Below are 17,343 nucleotides of genomic sequence, written 5' to 3'. Positions count from 1 at the left end.
TGTGTTAGTTATGTGTGTTGTCTGTCAGTAACTTTGTTGCTGGAGCACTGGTGTAGCTTAGTTAGTAGTGCAGTCACCCCCTGCATGAGGCAAGGCAAGGCAAGGCAGCTTTATTTGTGAAGCACATTTCATACATGAGGGCAACTCAATGTGCTTTACATTAAAACATTAAAAGCATTGCAAACATTCAGACAAGCATAAAAGAGCACAATTAAAATGACAAATATGATAAAACAGAAAAGAAAAGGAAAATTCAAAATATATCAAAATGAAATTTGCATTTCAAGTGAGTTAAAATCAGGTAAAATTGGAAGGCAGTGGTAAATAAAAAATTCTGAATCTTGCTCCTGTTGCTAAAATGTAATCTTTAAAAAATAACAAGCTGTTGCTGATGTTCTGTCAAATACTGCTACCTCACGAAATGTGCTTCCAAGTGTCTCTGGAGCATGATTAGACAGATGATATCAGTCTATGAGATCTCTCTCTACAGGGGTCTTGAATTTGGGTTTTGTAAGAGTATAGAAACATGCTCTCATTTTCCTTCCTGCTAAACATTAGCACATGCAGGCATTTTTTGACGAGGTAGCACATCTCTTCAGAACACCGGTGCCTGGACATCTTTTGTAGTAGAGGTTTTCAGTCTGGATGAGACTTTTCCTGGTTAAATAAATGTTTGATTTAATAATGAAAGAAATAAAGATAACTGGCTTCATGATGTGAACAATGTTTGATAACTTCTGTCCTAAAATTAAAGCTCACACTTTAAGAAGGGCTGAAGGGGGGGGAAGCTCAGGAGGAGGGACAGAGGAGGGGTCTTTACAGTAGGTGCAACATGTTTTAAAAAACATGCTTTGTAAAATACAGTAAAGATTTTAAAAATAAACTGTAATCAAGACACTTAAAAGACAGAGAAAGTCCAAGAGGAGAAAGAGAGAGGGAGAGCAAGCTAATGAAGAGAGGACGAGACAGAGACAATAAGGAGAGAGAGAGAGAGAGAGAGAGAGAGAGAGAGAGAGAGAGAGAGAGAGAGTCTTCTGAACCCCTCAGCCAGAGCAGCAAGGGCAGACCAGTCCTGCCCCCTACAGGCAGAGCGGGTGTGTGTTTGTGTGCATGTGTGCATGTGTGTGTGAGTGTGTCGGATTGTGTGTGTGTGTGTGTTTTCCTGAGGAAGAGAGGGACATCCTGTGACAGTGACTCAACCCCCCCCCTTCAACACACACACATACACATACACACACACACACACACACACACAGAAGGCAAATGTTGTTTACCCATTTGAAGCTGCTAACAGACATTTCCAACATGCACACACTCTCACACACACACACACACAGAAAAGCACAAACACACTCCTCACACTCTCACAAAACTTTATTTTGATACACAAGTTGTGCCTTAAGTGTGTGTGTGTGCGCGCGTGCATGTGTGTGTGTCATTGCCTCAGGTGAAAGCGCATGCTGAAGAAAAGTGTGTGAAGAAAGGGGGCGGAGTTATATTTAGAGGCGTGGCTTGCAGAGAGAGAGAGGCGGCCCTCTTCCAACTTAGTCCGCCAGCTTCTTGTTCAGCCAGGCATTTGAACACAGGATACTGACTTGATCACACACACTCATTCCCTCGAACACACACACACACTGTGACACGCATCCACACACACACTGTGACACACACACACACACACGGACTGACACCGGTGTGGAGTATCAGCGCAGGGAGGAACGGACGCACGCGGGAGTGCACCTGTCCTGCACGCAGAGTGAATCCTCAGAGGCTCATAGACTGAGGATCTGCCCGGACGTCCCTATGTGTGGATGGGACCAAAGTTACACGGTGAGTACGGAGCGGACTGGGACACTTTTGACTTGTTTTAAAACAAAAGAAGAAGAAAGGAACACCTGGGGGACTTTTTCCAGATTTTGGAAACTCAATTTACGCACAATTTGCGTCTATTTTCAGCTTTTTTTCCTAAATCCACTTGTCTTTTAATAATTATTTAAAGGTATTTAATTTTTTAAAATTCTTCTAACACCTTTAGCCTCTTGAATCAAAATGTATCTTATTGTGAAGCTGCTTTAAAACGTTTTTTGTTGGTTTTTTTTGCGCTTTTAAGGTTTAAATGCGCAAAAAGGAGAACTCTAATGTTACATCAATTATGACACACATTTTAAAAACGTGTTATAATTGATTTAACATTTTTAACTTCTCATTTTAAGCTCCTCTGATGCGTTATACCTTACCTATAAAGCGTTTTCCTTTGCATAATACCAGAGGTGTTCAAATCACCTCACTTTGAGCCTTTAAGCGCTTTAATGAATACTTTAAGGAGTTTATAAATTATTTGTAAGAAATCCATCTGGACTTTGAGGTCACAAATAACTCTGAAAATGCATCCACACATCCCTCACTTCACTTCTCTTCTCCTCTTCCTCCACCTGGATTGGACGGATCACTCAGTCTTTCTCATATTGCATGTTTCTCCTGATTTGTGCACACAGCTCCTCAAAGTTTCATCTTCACTGGTGGACTTGTTGAATTTAAATTCCCTCTGACTGCGCGTGCAGACTCAGCTTTTGTGATTTCAGTTATTCTAAATGTAACAGGGGGTGAAGTGTTTCTGGGTTTTTGGTTTCACTATTAGTTTTCAGAGCTGCAGCTGTTATGCAAAAAGAAGAAAAAGAAGTGCTGGTGAAATATTGGGACAGATTTTCATAAGTGATCAGTTCTTTAAAGAGATTATTTTAAAAGACCAATTGAAGAAGAAGCTGTTCTTCAGTGTGTCTGGACATTTTGCAGCTTTATTATTTGAGTGTTTTTGTTTTATGTGACTCAGATTATTTGCTTTTCACAGATTTGTAAAGTTAATTTGTTAAAATCAGAATGCAGATTATGTTTGAAGCAACAAAGATCAAGTTTTTCCTTTGTTCTTCAAGTTTCAGGATTATTTGAATGATTTCTAAAACAATTCCAAGAAAGTTTGGGACTTTAAATCAATTTCTTTAATTCACAAAAGCTCACAAATGATCAAAATTAATCTCAACACAATGAGAAAATAAGGATCTTTGCTTCTTAAATTCAAGTTTTGTCCTGTATGTAATTTCTTGATGGGATAACTTGCAAATTCAGCTTTTATTTCTTGAATTATTCCACAAAAAAGTGACTTTATTGTGTCACTTTTTGCTGTTGTTTGGAGAAGAAGAAGAAGAAGTGGTCAGATGTGAGAGGAGCTGGTTGGATGTGAAATAAGTTTCTTTCTTTGCGGCTGCAGAAGGATCCACAGAGCAGAGTGTGCTCATGAGGATCTGCTGCTGCGTGGGGAGCAGCATGTTTGTCCCTCTGTGGATATCTGCTGCCTGTGTGTGTGTGTGTGTGTGTGTGTGTGTGTGTGTGTGTGTGTGTGTGTGTGTGTGTGTGTGTGTGTGTGTGTGTGAGTGACTTGGGTGGGATCGCGTTTGAAGTTTTGTTTGTGCTGCTGCTGCTGTGGCCCCCCAAATGGAAAAGTTTTGGCGCTCCCTTCCTCATCTCAGTCCCCCCCTTCATTACCAACACACACACACACACACACAGTCACACACACAATCACACACACACACAGACATAAATCCATGCACACACACGCTGGGAGTGGGGATGATTTGCCGGTTCCGCTGCAGTGCCACTCTGCTTCCAATTTTAGCTTCATTCAGACACAGACAGCGTTTCCTTCCTCTGTCTTCAACCCCAGGAAGAGACTGGGAGGAGGGGGAGGAGAGGAGGGGGAGAGAAGGGGGAGTACAGAGGAGATCGTGGGATCATAATCTGTGTGAATCCAACTCATTGTTAAAATAGGAACTAATAATACACTTTCTTTCTGCTTAAAAAGCACAAAAAAGAAGTTGAAAATTGACTTAAATGAATAAAAGAGAAGTTTGATTTCAGGAGACAGAAGAGGAAACCTGGAGAAAAACAGACTCTGAGCTAAATTAATCTACAATTCCCCCTTTAGTTAATAAATACTCATTGTTAGACATTTGTTTGAAACAGTTTTGTTCAAGGAGAGAAGGAAACATGTCTCAAACCTGCAGAAAAGCAAATTAAAACTTAAGTTTTGCTCCTTTTTCTTCTTCTTTACCTTTAAGTCTTCTTAGAAAATGTAGATTTGACTGAACAAGTTCTCGTTTGTTCAGTTTTTAAATAACTGATCCAAAAAAGAAGTGCTGCCAGTCAAACGCCTGAAAAAGGATCTATACAAAAGCAGCTTTATTTATGAGCACCATCATCTTATATTAGCCGTGTTAAGAGCTCAATAAATTCTGCGTAATCCTCCTTTAAAGATCACAGGGACCTGATTCTGTGGTTTATAAAATATGAACAGATTTATGAGGAATGAAAACATCTGGAGGAAAGAAATATGAACGTCTAAATGTGTTTAAGAGACAAACACGCTCATAAAGCAGGATAACACACACACACACACACACACACACACACACACACACATAATAATAATGTTTAAATAATCTGATCGGATTATTAGAATAAAATAATGAGTTATTAATTATTATTCAAGAATAAGTTTGAGTGAAGAATCCACAGGACGGTGTTTCCCGTCTGCTTCCAAGCGTGTGTGTGTGTGTGTGTGTGTGTGTGTGTGTGTGTGTGTGTGTGTGTGTGACAGCAGTGTTAGTCAGACCCCCCCTTCCTCACTGAGTCAACCCACATAATAATCACATCTCTTCCTCTCACTCTTCATCCCTTCATCTCTCCGTCTGATAGCTCTGATAGTTCTTTTCTTTCTCTCTCTCTTTATCTCTTATCTTTTCCTCCCGCCTCCTTTTTATTCATTCTTTTAACTCCTTTCATTTTATTTATTTCTTTGTTTCTTTCTTCTTTCATTTATTCCTTTATTGCTTTGCTTGCCTCATTTTTCTTTCTTTCTCTCCTTTTTCCTACTCTCTTAATTTCTTTCTTTCTTCCTTAATTTTTTTAACCTCTCTTCTTTGATCCTCTCATGTTTCTTCCTTCATTGCTCTGTTTTCAGTCATTTCATTTTACTTGTCTCCTTTTTCCTACCTCCTTTTTTGTGTCCTCTCTCCTTTCTCCTACTCTCTTAAATTCTGTCTTTCTTCCTTAATATTTTAATTTATCTTCTTTTATCCTCTCATGTTCCTTTCTTTCTTTCATGTCTTCCTTCATTGCTTTTCTTGTCTAATTTTTCTTTCTTTCTCTGCTATTTCCTACCTCCTTTTTTGTGTCCTCTCTCCTTTTTCCTACTCCCTTAATTTCTTTCTTTCCTCCTACATTTTTTAACTTCTCTTCTTTGATCCTCTCTTGTTTCTTTCTTTCTTTTGTCTTCCTTCATTGCTCTGTTTTCAGTCATTTCATTTTACTTGTCTCCCTTTTCCTACCTCCTGTTTTGTGTCCTCTCTCCTTTCTCCTACTCCTACTCTTCTTTTATCCTCTCATGTTACTTTCTTTCTTTCATGTCTTCCTTCATTGCTTTTCTTGTCTCATTTTTCTTTCTTTCTCTCCTTTTTCCTACCTCCTTTTTTGTGTCCTCTCTCCTTTCTCCTACTCTCTTAACTTCTTTTTTTCTTCCTAAATTTTTTAACTTCTCTTCTTTTATCCTCTCTTGTTTCTTTCTTTTCTTTGCATCAAATAAAAAGTTCTCCTGGACGTTCTGAGATAAAAGAAAGATAGAAACTAACCCCCTGGCTCTTTTATTCTCTCCATCCTCACCAGGCGACCTCTCAAAGCTCGGCCATGTTGACCAGTGAGGGGGCGCACACCATGGAGCAGGACGACACGCGACAGGAAGCAAAGATGGCGTCCGCCGCCACCACGGCATCCGGTTCAGACGGCGGCGAGACGACGCAGGCGGACTCGGACGTGGACATGGAGCTGGACGTGGAGGAGGCAGACATGACCCGCTGGACGGAGGGAGAGTTCGAGGAGAAGTGCACGTACATCGTCAAGGATACGGCGTGGGAGGCGGGGGCAGACGGTGACGCGGTGACGACATCCACGACCAGAGCTGAGGCGTCTCTGCCCAGGAACCTGGCCTTCAAACACCCGGCTGACAGCAAGGAGGTCAGACTCTCTCTCTCTCACACACACACATTCTCTCTCTCACACACACTCAAGCTGGCAGACATGCAAACTTTCTCTCCAGTCACAGTTCTCACACACTCTGGGGCAGAGAAAGCTGTCTGTTGGCGCACACACACACTCGTGAGTCAGACGTGGGTCATGTAATGAAGAGGGGGTCGTGTCTCGCCATGAAACTCCACACACACACACACACACTCATTACACACACACACATTACAGAGACAAATCTGTGAGTGTGTGAATCGCCTGAAGCAGAGTGTATGCGCTCAGTCTGTAACTGAAGCTGTGGGTTATACTCAACAATCATTAGGTCATATCCATTCATTAAAAGCAAGCGTGTGTGTGTGTGTGTGTGTGTGTCCAATCTTAGGAGGTTTAAGTTCATGTCAGGTAAAATGTAGAATATTTTTAAAGAGGGGAAGTTTGAACAGGATGCTTAGAGATTAATTAGGGGCAGAACTTCAGACAGAAAGGATCAAAATGTAGATGACAGAGAGGAGTTAGAGCGAGGAGGCGAAGTAGAGACAACTGAGATAAATTGGACAATAATATTTAGAAATATATGAGAGGATTAAAGTAATAAAAAGGCCTCACTTTGCTTCCTTTAAGTCATTAATCAAGCCGCAGTACCAGTGTCTCCTGGCAGGGGGCACTGTTCCACGTCTCAACACATCAGACGTCGTCATTCAGCTGATTTAAGCAGCTTTGATTGGGGTTAATATCTGACTTTTGACGCCTCAGATGCTTCCTATGCCAAATCCACTCTGACATGATCATCTTATATCCTCAAAAATGAAGATTCACTTCATTAAAACTCCTAAAAACATGAGTTTTATGAACAGAGTCTTGTCTTGTGGAGGTTATGTGTGGCTCTAAGTTCGTCTTATCAGGCAGGGACGTCACATTTCCTCTGTGAGTCTTTCTCAACACACCAAACAGTGATCTTGTGACTTCCCAAACAAAACCCCTGAAAGGATGAGTTATTGATTGAACCGTGAGGTGAGCAAATCAAAAACGTCAAACCGTCAAAGGTTGAAACTGAGGTTAGATAACAGAGAGGTGTCCAAAACAGCTCTCTGCTGATATGAGAAAGAAAAGGGACAGAAGAAGAAGGATGATTTTATGGATATGAATGTAGGGAATCTGCAAATCTGTGCTGCTCCTTGTGTTTGAAAGAGCTTGACTTGCTTGTTCTGACACCTGGAAGTTTGTCAGTAAACTCAAAGCGGCGTTATCACATAGATTTTCTCATCAGTTTATCTACAGGAAGCTGAGGAGCGAGATGAAAAGAGCTGATTGGCTATCAGCTAATAATTGAGAGAGAGGAAGAAGGGGAAAGGCTGAGGGTGTGAGTCTGGGTGCTCTGATCAAAGAGGCAGAGTCTTGGCATTGTTAAAGTCTGTTAATAAGTCCACACGCTCATGAACACACACACTTTTTGTTGGTTTTAAAGAGGGAAAAAGGGAAAATGGGGATTTCCCACGTCACCAGGGGTTTGGGAGAGACGTCTGTTGTCTAGTCGCCACATAATCCCTCGTCTTCTTCGTCTTCCTCCAAGTTTTGTTCTCCAACTGAGACACAAAAAAGGAGAAGGTTCTTTTTTTTTTTCCTTGAGCGTCTGAATGTTTCCCCTGCAGCGTGTGAAGTGGCAGCAGGTTAGGTTTGATGTGGTGAAGAGTGGAGGTGTGACAACACAAAGAGATATGAAAGGAGAGATTTCTTGCAGTTTTTTGTGTAACCACACGTAGCCTACAGACGCAGAGAAGCGTGACTTCACTTCATTAGAAACGTGGTGTCTGTGCTTGACAGCTGCTCCGTGCTGAGCAGACAATAAGACTTAATGAGACTTAATGACACATTTAAGTCATGGATGTGCAGAACGGCGTGAAAAGACACACGCAAACCTCATCCACGACGAGCCCCGAGCTCAGAAATGACTCGCTCCTCATGCATGAACAGAACTTCAGTTTTAACATGCAGAGTCTGCTTCATGACGGGTCATTTTAGAGGAAACTGACACAGTTTCTTGGCAAAATTATCAGTGCAATCAAACTAAAATACAACCTTAATTTGCTGCTCAAACTTTAAAGGGACAGTTCGTGTTTTTTCAAGAGTTTTTGACACCATCCTGAGTCGCCTGCAGGACTGAACGCTGGGATTTGATGTTTAAATGTTGCATTTAGTGACACTGCAAGGATGTAAGTCAGTTTAAAAACAAGTTTATGAAAGCAAGACGTTAGCTTATCGTAGCTCCTTTTGCACAAAGATCCAACGCCACACTTCAAAGCCTCCTTCGATCCTTTGTCTAACCGCTCTGTGTGTGTGTGTGTGTTTGTGTGTCTTGGTGCAGGTGGTCGGCGTTTGCAGCAGGGAGTACATCCCCAAAGGAACTCGCTTCGGTCCCCTGGTGGGCGAGATCTACACGGCCGACAGCGTCCCCAAAGACGCCAACCGCAAGTACTTCTGGAGGGTGAGTACACAAACCGACACGCAGTAACACACACACACACACACACACACACACACACACACACTTCCTCAGAAGCCGGAGGGACCCCTTCCTGTGACGTCACACGTTTTAAGTCAGTCAGTCAGTGGAACAGGAAACCAGGCTGGATGTTGTTTTTTTTTACGTGTCAGTGTGTGAGAAAGCGAAGTGGGGATGTGATGTCATCCTCGCACAAAAGAGCATGTTCGCTCTGTGGTTCCTGTAACACACACACACACACACACACACACACACACACACACACACACATGAAAAACCGTTCTGCAGAATACACTCCATCACTACCGGTAAACTGACAGTGAGAGTACACACACACACACACACACACACACACATAAACCACCTACCTGACCAACGCCTCCACTCTAGAGTGTGTGTGTGTGTGAACACTCAACCACAAGCAGACGAGTCAGAAAGGTGCTCCACTCATGCTTATCTCTCTCACTTTCTCACACACACACACACACACACACACACACACACACTCTCTGTAGTGAGAGAAGACAGATTGAGAAAGAGAGAGAGAGAGAGAAAGAGAGAGAGAGAGAGAGAGGTGTAAGGGTAAGGTTTGTCCGCCGTGTCTCTTTTCGATATAAAAGAGGATCACCTCCTCCTCCTCCTCGTCTCTTGATGAGATGAAGGTGAAGATGAAGTGACAGGGACATGGTGATGGATGAAAAGATGGTTGGATGATAGAGGGATGAGAAAAGGCAGTTTTTATCTGAGCTGGTCGGATGTTCTGAGGTTAGATATCTGTCACTTAGTTCGTTTCTTCTTCTTTTGTTTTGGTAAGTTGCTGACTTTTTGGAAACTCTGCTGTGGTGAAGTTCCTCAAACTCTCAAAAACTTTCATTTTAAATCATTTCAAACTTATTTATTCCATATTATTTATCCCTCATTAATTTCCTCGGCTGTTCCTGAAGTGTTTTAAATATTTGGAGTAATTTTTCTACTTGTTTAAAATCAAACTAGCGCCTGATTTTAACCCTTTTCCCTTCCCCGTGCTCCAGATCTACGTGGAGGACGAGTTCCACCACTTCGTGGACGGCCTGGATGAGACTCGCTCCAACTGGATGCGGTACGTGAACCCGGCTCACTCGGCGGCGGAGCAGAACCTGGCGGCGTGTCAGAATGGCATGGAGATATACTTCTACACGGTGAAGCCCGTCCCCGCCGGCGCCGAGCTCCTCGTCTGGTACTGCCACGACTTCGCCCGAAGACTTCACTACCCGCCATCCGGAGAGCTGATGATGCAGAAACTCAGTAAGTTTGACTTAATGTGACTTTTTTTAAGATTCTAATGAAGTCAGAAAACTGAAGAGATTGTAAAAGCATTAAACCGATAGCCACTGTCATCACGTGTGTGTGTGTGTGTGTGTGTGTGTGTGTGTGTGTGTGTGTGTGTGTCTTGAGTGTGTCCTGTCGCCGCTCTTAAACCCTGACAGAGTTCTTCAGTGTTGCCGTGTCTCCTTCCTCTCTGAACTTTAGCCTGTCATTATCTTTCTCTCTCTCACACACACACACAAAAACACAAGAGTACAAGACCGCCAACCTTTCATCTCTGTCAGTGCCATCGCTGCATTTGTGTGTGTGTGTGTGTGTGTGTGTGTGTGTGTGTGTGTGTGTGTGTGCCAGTGACAGTGTAATTACACAGACAGTGGGGGATATGGCCCCTAATGCCACAGTCTTACACTCTTAAAGACCCGCTTTTAACATGAAAGCTCACAAAAACACACAACTTTGCTCAACCTCAATAAAAGGAGCGGAGACAGTGTGTATTTGCATGTTGTGTGTGTGTGTGTGTGTGTGTGTGTGTGTGTGTGTGTGTGTCGTGACCTTTTTATGAGGAAACGGCGATCGCCTCAAAGAAAAAACCTGACTTTTTTTTAACCTTTTTAATAACAACAGAGAGAAGTAATCCTGAAAACAAGCATCACAACAGAGAGAGAGAGAGAGATCTCCTTTTTCAGACACGCAGCGCTAATTTTCAGTCCAGCACTTATCCACTTTCTGGAGCTGATCAAAGAGAGAGAGAGCTAAGAGCAAAACAAAGACAGAGAGAGAGGGAGAGAGGGAGAGAGTGGGAGCTCAGGGGTTTCCAGGTGTGTCTGCAGGCTAATAGTAGTGTTAAGGTGGCAGAGGAACCAGCAGACCCAGCCAGGGCGACTCCACTGCCCAGGGAAAAAATGCGCATGACCTGGAGCACAGAGGCAGGAGGTACCCCCTCCACCCCCCCACACAACCCCCTCTCTCTCTAATGCCTGTGTATACAGTATGTGTGTTGTCTTTAATTAGCTTCCTCTGTCATTTAGCCCCACAGGCTCCTGTTGACCCACCAGTGACTTGATACTGATATTTACCTGAAGCAGAAACACTCACCTGTGCCTGGCTGCAGGATTTTTAAAGCTTACAACCTAGACCATCTTTAGGGGCGCCAGACTCCTGAATTCGTTTTGATTGAATATGCTGAATGAGACAATTCAGATATCTGTGAATGTCAGCTGTAACTGAGTTTTTAAAGCGTGTTGATAGGATTAGCGGTTCAGAAGTTATCAAACATTTAAGAAGAAGAAGTCGCCGCCGGCTGCGAGGCTACAGGAGCCTCATGGTGAATATTAAAGGGCTGTTCTGTAAAAATATAAGATGCTATGTGCAGGGTAAGGCAGCAGGCTGACTTTAAGTGATGTAAGAAGTAACTCTCAGGGTTGAAATCCAAAGTTTAGGAGCGCTAGTGGTCTAGTGGTCTAAGCGCCCCACATACAGAGGCTACAGTCCTCATTGCAGGGGTCGCTGGTTCGATTCCCGACCGGTCGACCACTTCCTGCATGTCTTCGCCCGCTCTCTACTCCCCAAAAAGCCCCAAAAATATAACTTAAAAAGAAAAGAATCCAAAGTTTAGAGGTGGAGTGGAAGAATGAAGCAACATAAAATAAAGTATTTAGTTTCCTCCCTCCGCTGCTTTGAGCTTCATAACCCTTTGACTTATTTCTTTAGTTTGGTATGTTACCCGTATGTTCCCAGTATGAGTGAAACCTTTTGACTGTTGGTGTGGCCCCTCTGGAGATTTAGCTCATCAAACCAGAGTCAGAAATAATCTCACATGCTGAGTAAAACCGAGAAGAAACCACAATCTGACAAACGTTAAACTGAAACCCAGAGACGAGGGCAAAAGGTAAAAGAGGAGGCAGCTCCACGCTCACCAATCCTTCGAGAAAAGTGCTAACTAGTGATTTATTCAGCGGACGTTTTCAAGCTTTAATCTGAGTGTTGGACGTCCCTGGAGGAGAACTCAAGTTGATTGATTGAGTATAATCGCAGGAATATCTTAAACCGGTCTGAAACATCAACATCAGTGTGTTTTTCTGAGGAGAGCTGCACGTCTGCTGTTATCTGTATCATGTTTTTCTCTGGTTTCGCTCTTTCCAGTGCAGTCATAGCAAAACCAGACGTGTGAGTGTGTTGACATCTGTTTGTGTGTGCGGCAAAATGACTGAGTCTCACTCCTCCCTCTGCACTTTCTCTTCTTCTTCTTCTTCTTCCTCTCTCTCTTTTTTTTTTGTCACCGTCACTTAGCATTCTTCGAGTTTTAACACTTTGAAGCACCTGTCCGCCATGTGTGTGTTCAAAAACACTCTCTCCTCACACACACACACACACACACCCAGAGTTATAAGACATGCCAACGCATTCACACCCGCTCTTTTCATCTCAAACACATGCTGGCTCACACATACCGCTCATATGTGTGTGTGTGTGTGTGTGTGTGAGTGTGTGTCGCCCATTTGCTCTGATATATTTGCCACTTGAAAAGACCAGAACGAGAGAGTAGAGGAGGGAGGAAGGAGGAGGGAGAGGTAGAGGAGTGGCACCTCCTACCCCCTCTGTTGACTACTTGAACTTCCTGGCAGAAGGGCCGTGTTGACAGATTGATATCTCCAAGATGGCCGCCCTGTTTGTTTTCTGGAAAAGGGGAAGGAGTGGAGGAGGAGGAGGAGGAGGAGGAGGAGGAGGAGGAAGAAGAAGGCTAGCTGATAACCTCAGTGTTTACACACTGCCGCTATACTACTGATGCAAGGGTCACTGGATGTGTGTGTGTGTGTGTGAGGGAGGGAGGGGGGACAATTTCATCAGCCCTGGCACTTAGGATTAACTTTGACAACCACCATCCCTCACATACACACTCTTACACTCTTACACGCTCACACACACGCTCCCCTCTGTGCGACCTCACGGTAAAAAGTTGACTGGGCCGTAAATGAGCTTACAGATAATAGACAGCGGCCCTTTAAGGGGCCGGTCTGCCGCCGTTTAACAGCCGAGATGTCCCGCTAACTGACTACCCGGATGCTTTTAGAGCGTGTGCATGCAAGCTCTCCTCCTAATCCCCCCTCTTTCATCAGAAGGTGCGAGTGACTGAGGAGGAAGCTCTCTAATGTAACCTTTGACCCCAGAAACAAAAGCAAAAGCCTGGTTAAAAAAAAAAATCAGCAGAGTATAGGAGCTTGATCAAAAAGTGTGTTCTCCATAAAGAGAGGAAGAGTCAACAAATCAAGACAGAGGCCTTTGTCTGCAGGCGCCTTGGTGTGTGTGTACCTTGGGGGGGGGGGGGGGGGGGGGCAGGTGGAGGAGGCCCCGGGTGTCTCTCGCAGGAAACCTTCCATCAGCCCTGCCACCAGTTTGATTTTATCTTGGCACACACAGATATAAACACACACAATGCCCAAAGGCAGCTGTCACGCCTCACTTCCAGTCTTGCACCCCCCACCCTTGCCCCCTCACGCTCGTTCGTCAAGTCTGTCACCGTAATTGGCCCACCGGGTTACTTATGGTGTTCCTTAACCCCCTCCTGTGACACTCAAACACTGCTGAGGAGGTTTATCTCTGCAGAGGGGGATCACATGTGAAGACCTTTCAGTGCCAAGACTTGATACCAAACTTTAGGCTGCATTGGAGGCACTTGGAAGCACTCTTGAAAAACTATATCTTAAGTTGTTGTCAAATGCAAGTGTTGGACTACTTGTCTAACAGGCCCCTGAGGTAGTCAAGAGCCCCCTTTCTTGGTCTCCTGAACTCCCACTGACCTCTTTGTCTCTCTTTCTGTCTCTCCAGAGCAGTCCCTCTTGGAGGTAAAGCAGCATCAGGTGACCAGTGAGGACCGATCAGTCGAAGCCTCCAGTCCAACCACCGTTGCAGTCACACCCAACCCGCCCAAGAGAGAGCACAGCGTCCTCTCCATCCTGCGCGGCACCTCCTCCTCCCCGTCTACAAAGAGGGAGCCCAGCCGACCACTCCCGACACGCCCAAGATGTGCCGACAGCCCCGAGCGCCCCGTGTACCCCCGTGCCCTTTACCCGGCTATCAGGACCCACCATCACATCCCTGAAGACTTCCTTAGCCACAAGCCTGGACATATTGGGTACCCAGTGACTCGTTCCCCTGGTAATCAGTCTTCAGCAACACCCAGTCCATCAGCGAGGAGCAGCCCAGAAAGCAGCCCTCATGGGAGCCCCTCAGGTCCATCCCCGGCTTCTTTCTACCCTTCCAGAATGGGGTCCTTCCCAGGGTACTCTCCACCATCCGCCCCTCTCTCCTCATCCTTCTACCCTCCCGGAGCCCCCTACCCACGCTACCTCCTGCCGCATCCCTACCCTCTGCCTGGTGGTGGCGTCCCTACCGTTGGAGGGATCTTCCCCAGGATGTACCCTCTCTACAGCAGCCTCATGCCCCATCATGTCCCCATCCTGCCGTCAGACACAGCAGGGAGGCCCTTCATGATGCCCGACCCAGGCCGCCCTTCCTCCATCTCCTCCAACAGAGACTTCTTCCTCCCTGGGCCCACCAGTGCCTTCTCAGCCGCCACGTCTCTGAAGGACAAAGCGGGGCCTCACCACCCTTACTCTGGGCACCACCCCCATCATCATGGACCTTCCCATGCGCCGTCCAGCGGCTCCCCAACAGCAGCCACAGCACCTCCCAATGAGCGGGTGGCCACCAAGCCTACCTCGGCCCTGCTGGGTGATACAAGCGATGACGAGGCCATCAACCTGTCCAAGGTGAAGCGGGGCATCGGCTCAGCCGGGTACAAGGCGCTGCCGTACCCGCTGAAGAAGCAGAACGGCAAGATCAAGTACGAGTGCAACGTGTGCAGCAAGACCTTCGGACAGCTGTCGAACCTGAAGGTAAGGCCCCATGAAGAATGTCATATTTGAAACCAATGCACAAAGATGATCCGGTCAGTGCCTTAACCGACATTTCTCTTTCCTTCATCATGCTCAGGTTCATCTTCGTGTGCACAGTGGAGAAAGGCCTTTCAAATGTCAGACCTGTAACAAAGGCTTCACCCAGCTGGCTCACTTGCAGAAGCACTTCCTGGTCCACACTGGAGAGAAGCCACATGAATGCCAGGTGAGAACTGGTACTAAATATGTTTCCTGGACAATGGATTGAATGTGAGTCTTAGATTGTGTGTTGCTACAAGCTTCTGACGTATTTTTCTCTCCTCTGCTCTCACAGGTTTGTCACAAGCGCTTCAGCAGCACCAGCAACCTGAAAACTCACCTGCGCCTCCACTCAGGGGAGAAACCCTACCACTGCAAACTCTGCCCGGCCAAGTTCACCCAGTTCGTCCACCTTAAGCTGCACAAGCGCCTGCACTCTCGTGAGCGTCCGCACAAATGCCCCCACTGCCACCGCCACTACATCCACCTGTGCAGCCTGAGTCTCCACCTGAAGGGATACTGCATGGCGGCTAACCCCGGCAGCGCGGCCGTCACCAGCCAGGCGGCGGCGGACGAGGTGCAGCGCGCCAACGAAGAGATCGAGCGCTTCGACGTCAGCGAGCACGCCGAGCGCTTGGAGCAGCTCCAGGGAGGAGTCGAAGTGGAGGCCATGTTGGAGAAGCAGGTCTTGGGGATGCTGTGGAGGGAGACCGATCTAAAGTCGTCCCACTTTCACCCCCACCACAAAGCAAGCCCAACTGAGCTTCTGTCCTCGGGTTATGGAGTATACGAGTCCCCGAATGAGACGTCGGTCATCAAGATCCGACGCAGCAGCCCTGTTCATCCGCTTCCTGTCAACGTTACCATCAAGCAGGAGTCGGAGGATCACGCTTAAGTGACCTTCAGACCAAGAGACAAAGAGTCTTCATGACTCAAGGTGGACTGGGTTGCAAGGAGCAGCATTTGTAAATATGATTTCTGTACCTGGTTGTCATCAGGAGGGACGTCATGAGAACTCCAGGTTTTTCAACCTATCAGGGACTCACGTACTCAGGGCTCAAGAGACACTGTCCCATGACTACTTAGCAGTTTATTATACTTAGAGACAATCATCTACCCAGGACTTACCTTTAATGTAATTAATATAATGCTATTATCATTATTGTTGTTGAATAATTTGGTCTCTATTTTCAAACGCTTCTTTGTTTTTGATCAATTAGTTGTTTATATAACCTCCTTAATTTATTATTCTTTGTATTTGTTGTCTTCAGAAGCAATAAGTGGAAGAGATGGTTACACTGACGAGGTGAAATCAACGGAAAGACTTTTTTATTCTTGATTTGTTTTCCCCCTCTGTGGCCATTTCTTCGTAGATGACACGCTCCTTTTCGCCTATATCCGTCCCGTGACCTCTGACCTTTACAGCCAGGGGTGTCCACTCTTCAGGGTTTTTATCTATTTAAATTTAAACAAGCAGGTAAAGCAGGTTAAGAAAGGGTTGAAGAACTCGCCAAAGAATGGCACATGAATTTGATAACTTCACAACGAGAGCTTTACTTCAACTCTGCTTGACCGCTTCCCTTAATTGTGTCTGTGTCCTTCTCTTATGCCTACATAATTTAAAAAGGAACAAAAAGGGCATTTCGTTTTTGTATATTTTTCACAACGGTTACCTCAGTGTGCATGTGGCTCGATGAATGCGTGTTTGTTTGTGTGCGCGAGTGTTGAAAGGGACGGCAAGAAGTGGGAGCTTTCTATTTATTTGATTTTGCTACTTGAAGAAGAAGAAGAAGACGAAGAAGAAGAAACCAAACTGAACTGGAGTGCAGCTCTTCATGTGGTCCAAAGGAGCGGCACAGCCCGCTCAACATGTAGCACATAATGGACTCAGGAGGCCGGCTCGCTCGCCCGCCCGCCGCCGCCGCCTTAGTTCATCCTTTTGTTTTATTTTTCTACAACACTGTCAACATCCACCAGGGACGTGAACACCCTCAGATGAAGAGGGTTTCACACTTGACGCTAGTTACCAAAGTTTGCTTGGCTTTAATTTCTAAACGCACACCAAAAAAGAGGAAAATCAAAACAAGGGAAGAAGGACTTGAGGAATCAAAAATGCTGAAGAAGGGAAGATGTACTGTGTGTCTATGATGAAGTGTTTGCTCTTTAGCTGTTGTCTCTCGTTTTGTAGATGTTTTTTTTTGTTCCCGTTAATATTTTTTTTTTCGGTTGAGAAGCGATGTCCCCTTCTTCAACCCCTCCCGTCCGCCATCTTGATAATGAACTGGCTCAACCAAAGCACCTCGGCCTTCTTTTATGCACTGGCCCCCCCTCGTCCTACTTTATAACTTCAGTGCCGATGCTTGCACCATTAACACTGTGTACAAAAGAAATGAAACTGGTCATGACGGCATTAAGACGTCACTTAATGTCACTAAAGCAACTGTGACTTTCTGCAGCAGTTGCACATCAACAACCTGAACTCTGAATCTCTTTCTCCTCTGTTTCATTTTCTTTGTCTTTGAACTAATG

At 45.2% G+C, this 17,343-nt stretch overlaps 1 protein-coding gene across 1 annotated transcript; it reads left to right on the top strand.

Moving 5' to 3' along the window:
- Nucleotides 1–1,463: 1,463 nt before the first annotated feature.
- prdm1a (PR domain containing 1a, with ZNF domain) lies at nucleotides 1,464–16,013 on the top strand. The gene is made up of 7 exons (XM_034697075.1): nucleotides 1,464–1,830; nucleotides 5,719–6,066; nucleotides 8,438–8,557; nucleotides 9,607–9,859; nucleotides 13,706–14,775; nucleotides 14,873–15,001; nucleotides 15,110–16,013. Exons 1-7 carry the CDS (start codon nucleotides 1,804–1,806, stop codon nucleotides 15,707–15,709), a joined length of 2,547 nt encoding a protein of 848 aa, XP_034552966.1. The 5' UTR covers nucleotides 1,464–1,803; the 3' UTR covers nucleotides 15,710–16,013.
- Nucleotides 16,014–17,343: the final 1,330 nt, after the last annotated feature.

The sequence above is a fragment of the Notolabrus celidotus genome, chromosome 12 (assembly GCF_009762535.1).
Source record: "Notolabrus celidotus isolate fNotCel1 chromosome 12, fNotCel1.pri, whole genome shotgun sequence".
Lineage (NCBI taxonomy): Eukaryota > Metazoa > Chordata > Actinopteri > Labriformes > Labridae > Notolabrus > Notolabrus celidotus.
The sequence above is the reverse complement of the archived record's forward strand: the minus strand, read 5'-3'. Positions and strand labels throughout refer to the sequence as shown.

Excerpts from the sequence above, each read along its gene's own strand:
- prdm1a (XM_034697075.1), top strand. The coding sequence starts at position 1,804 with ATGTGTGGATGGGACCAAAGTTACACG. Across the intron at positions 9,860-13,705 it reads GCTGATGATGCAGAAACTCA|AGCAGTCCCTCTTGGAGGTA; the intron begins GTAAGTTTGACT and ends CTGTCTCTCCAG. Across the intron at positions 14,776-14,872 it reads GACAGCTGTCGAACCTGAAG|GTTCATCTTCGTGTGCACAG; the intron begins GTAAGGCCCCAT and ends CATCATGCTCAG.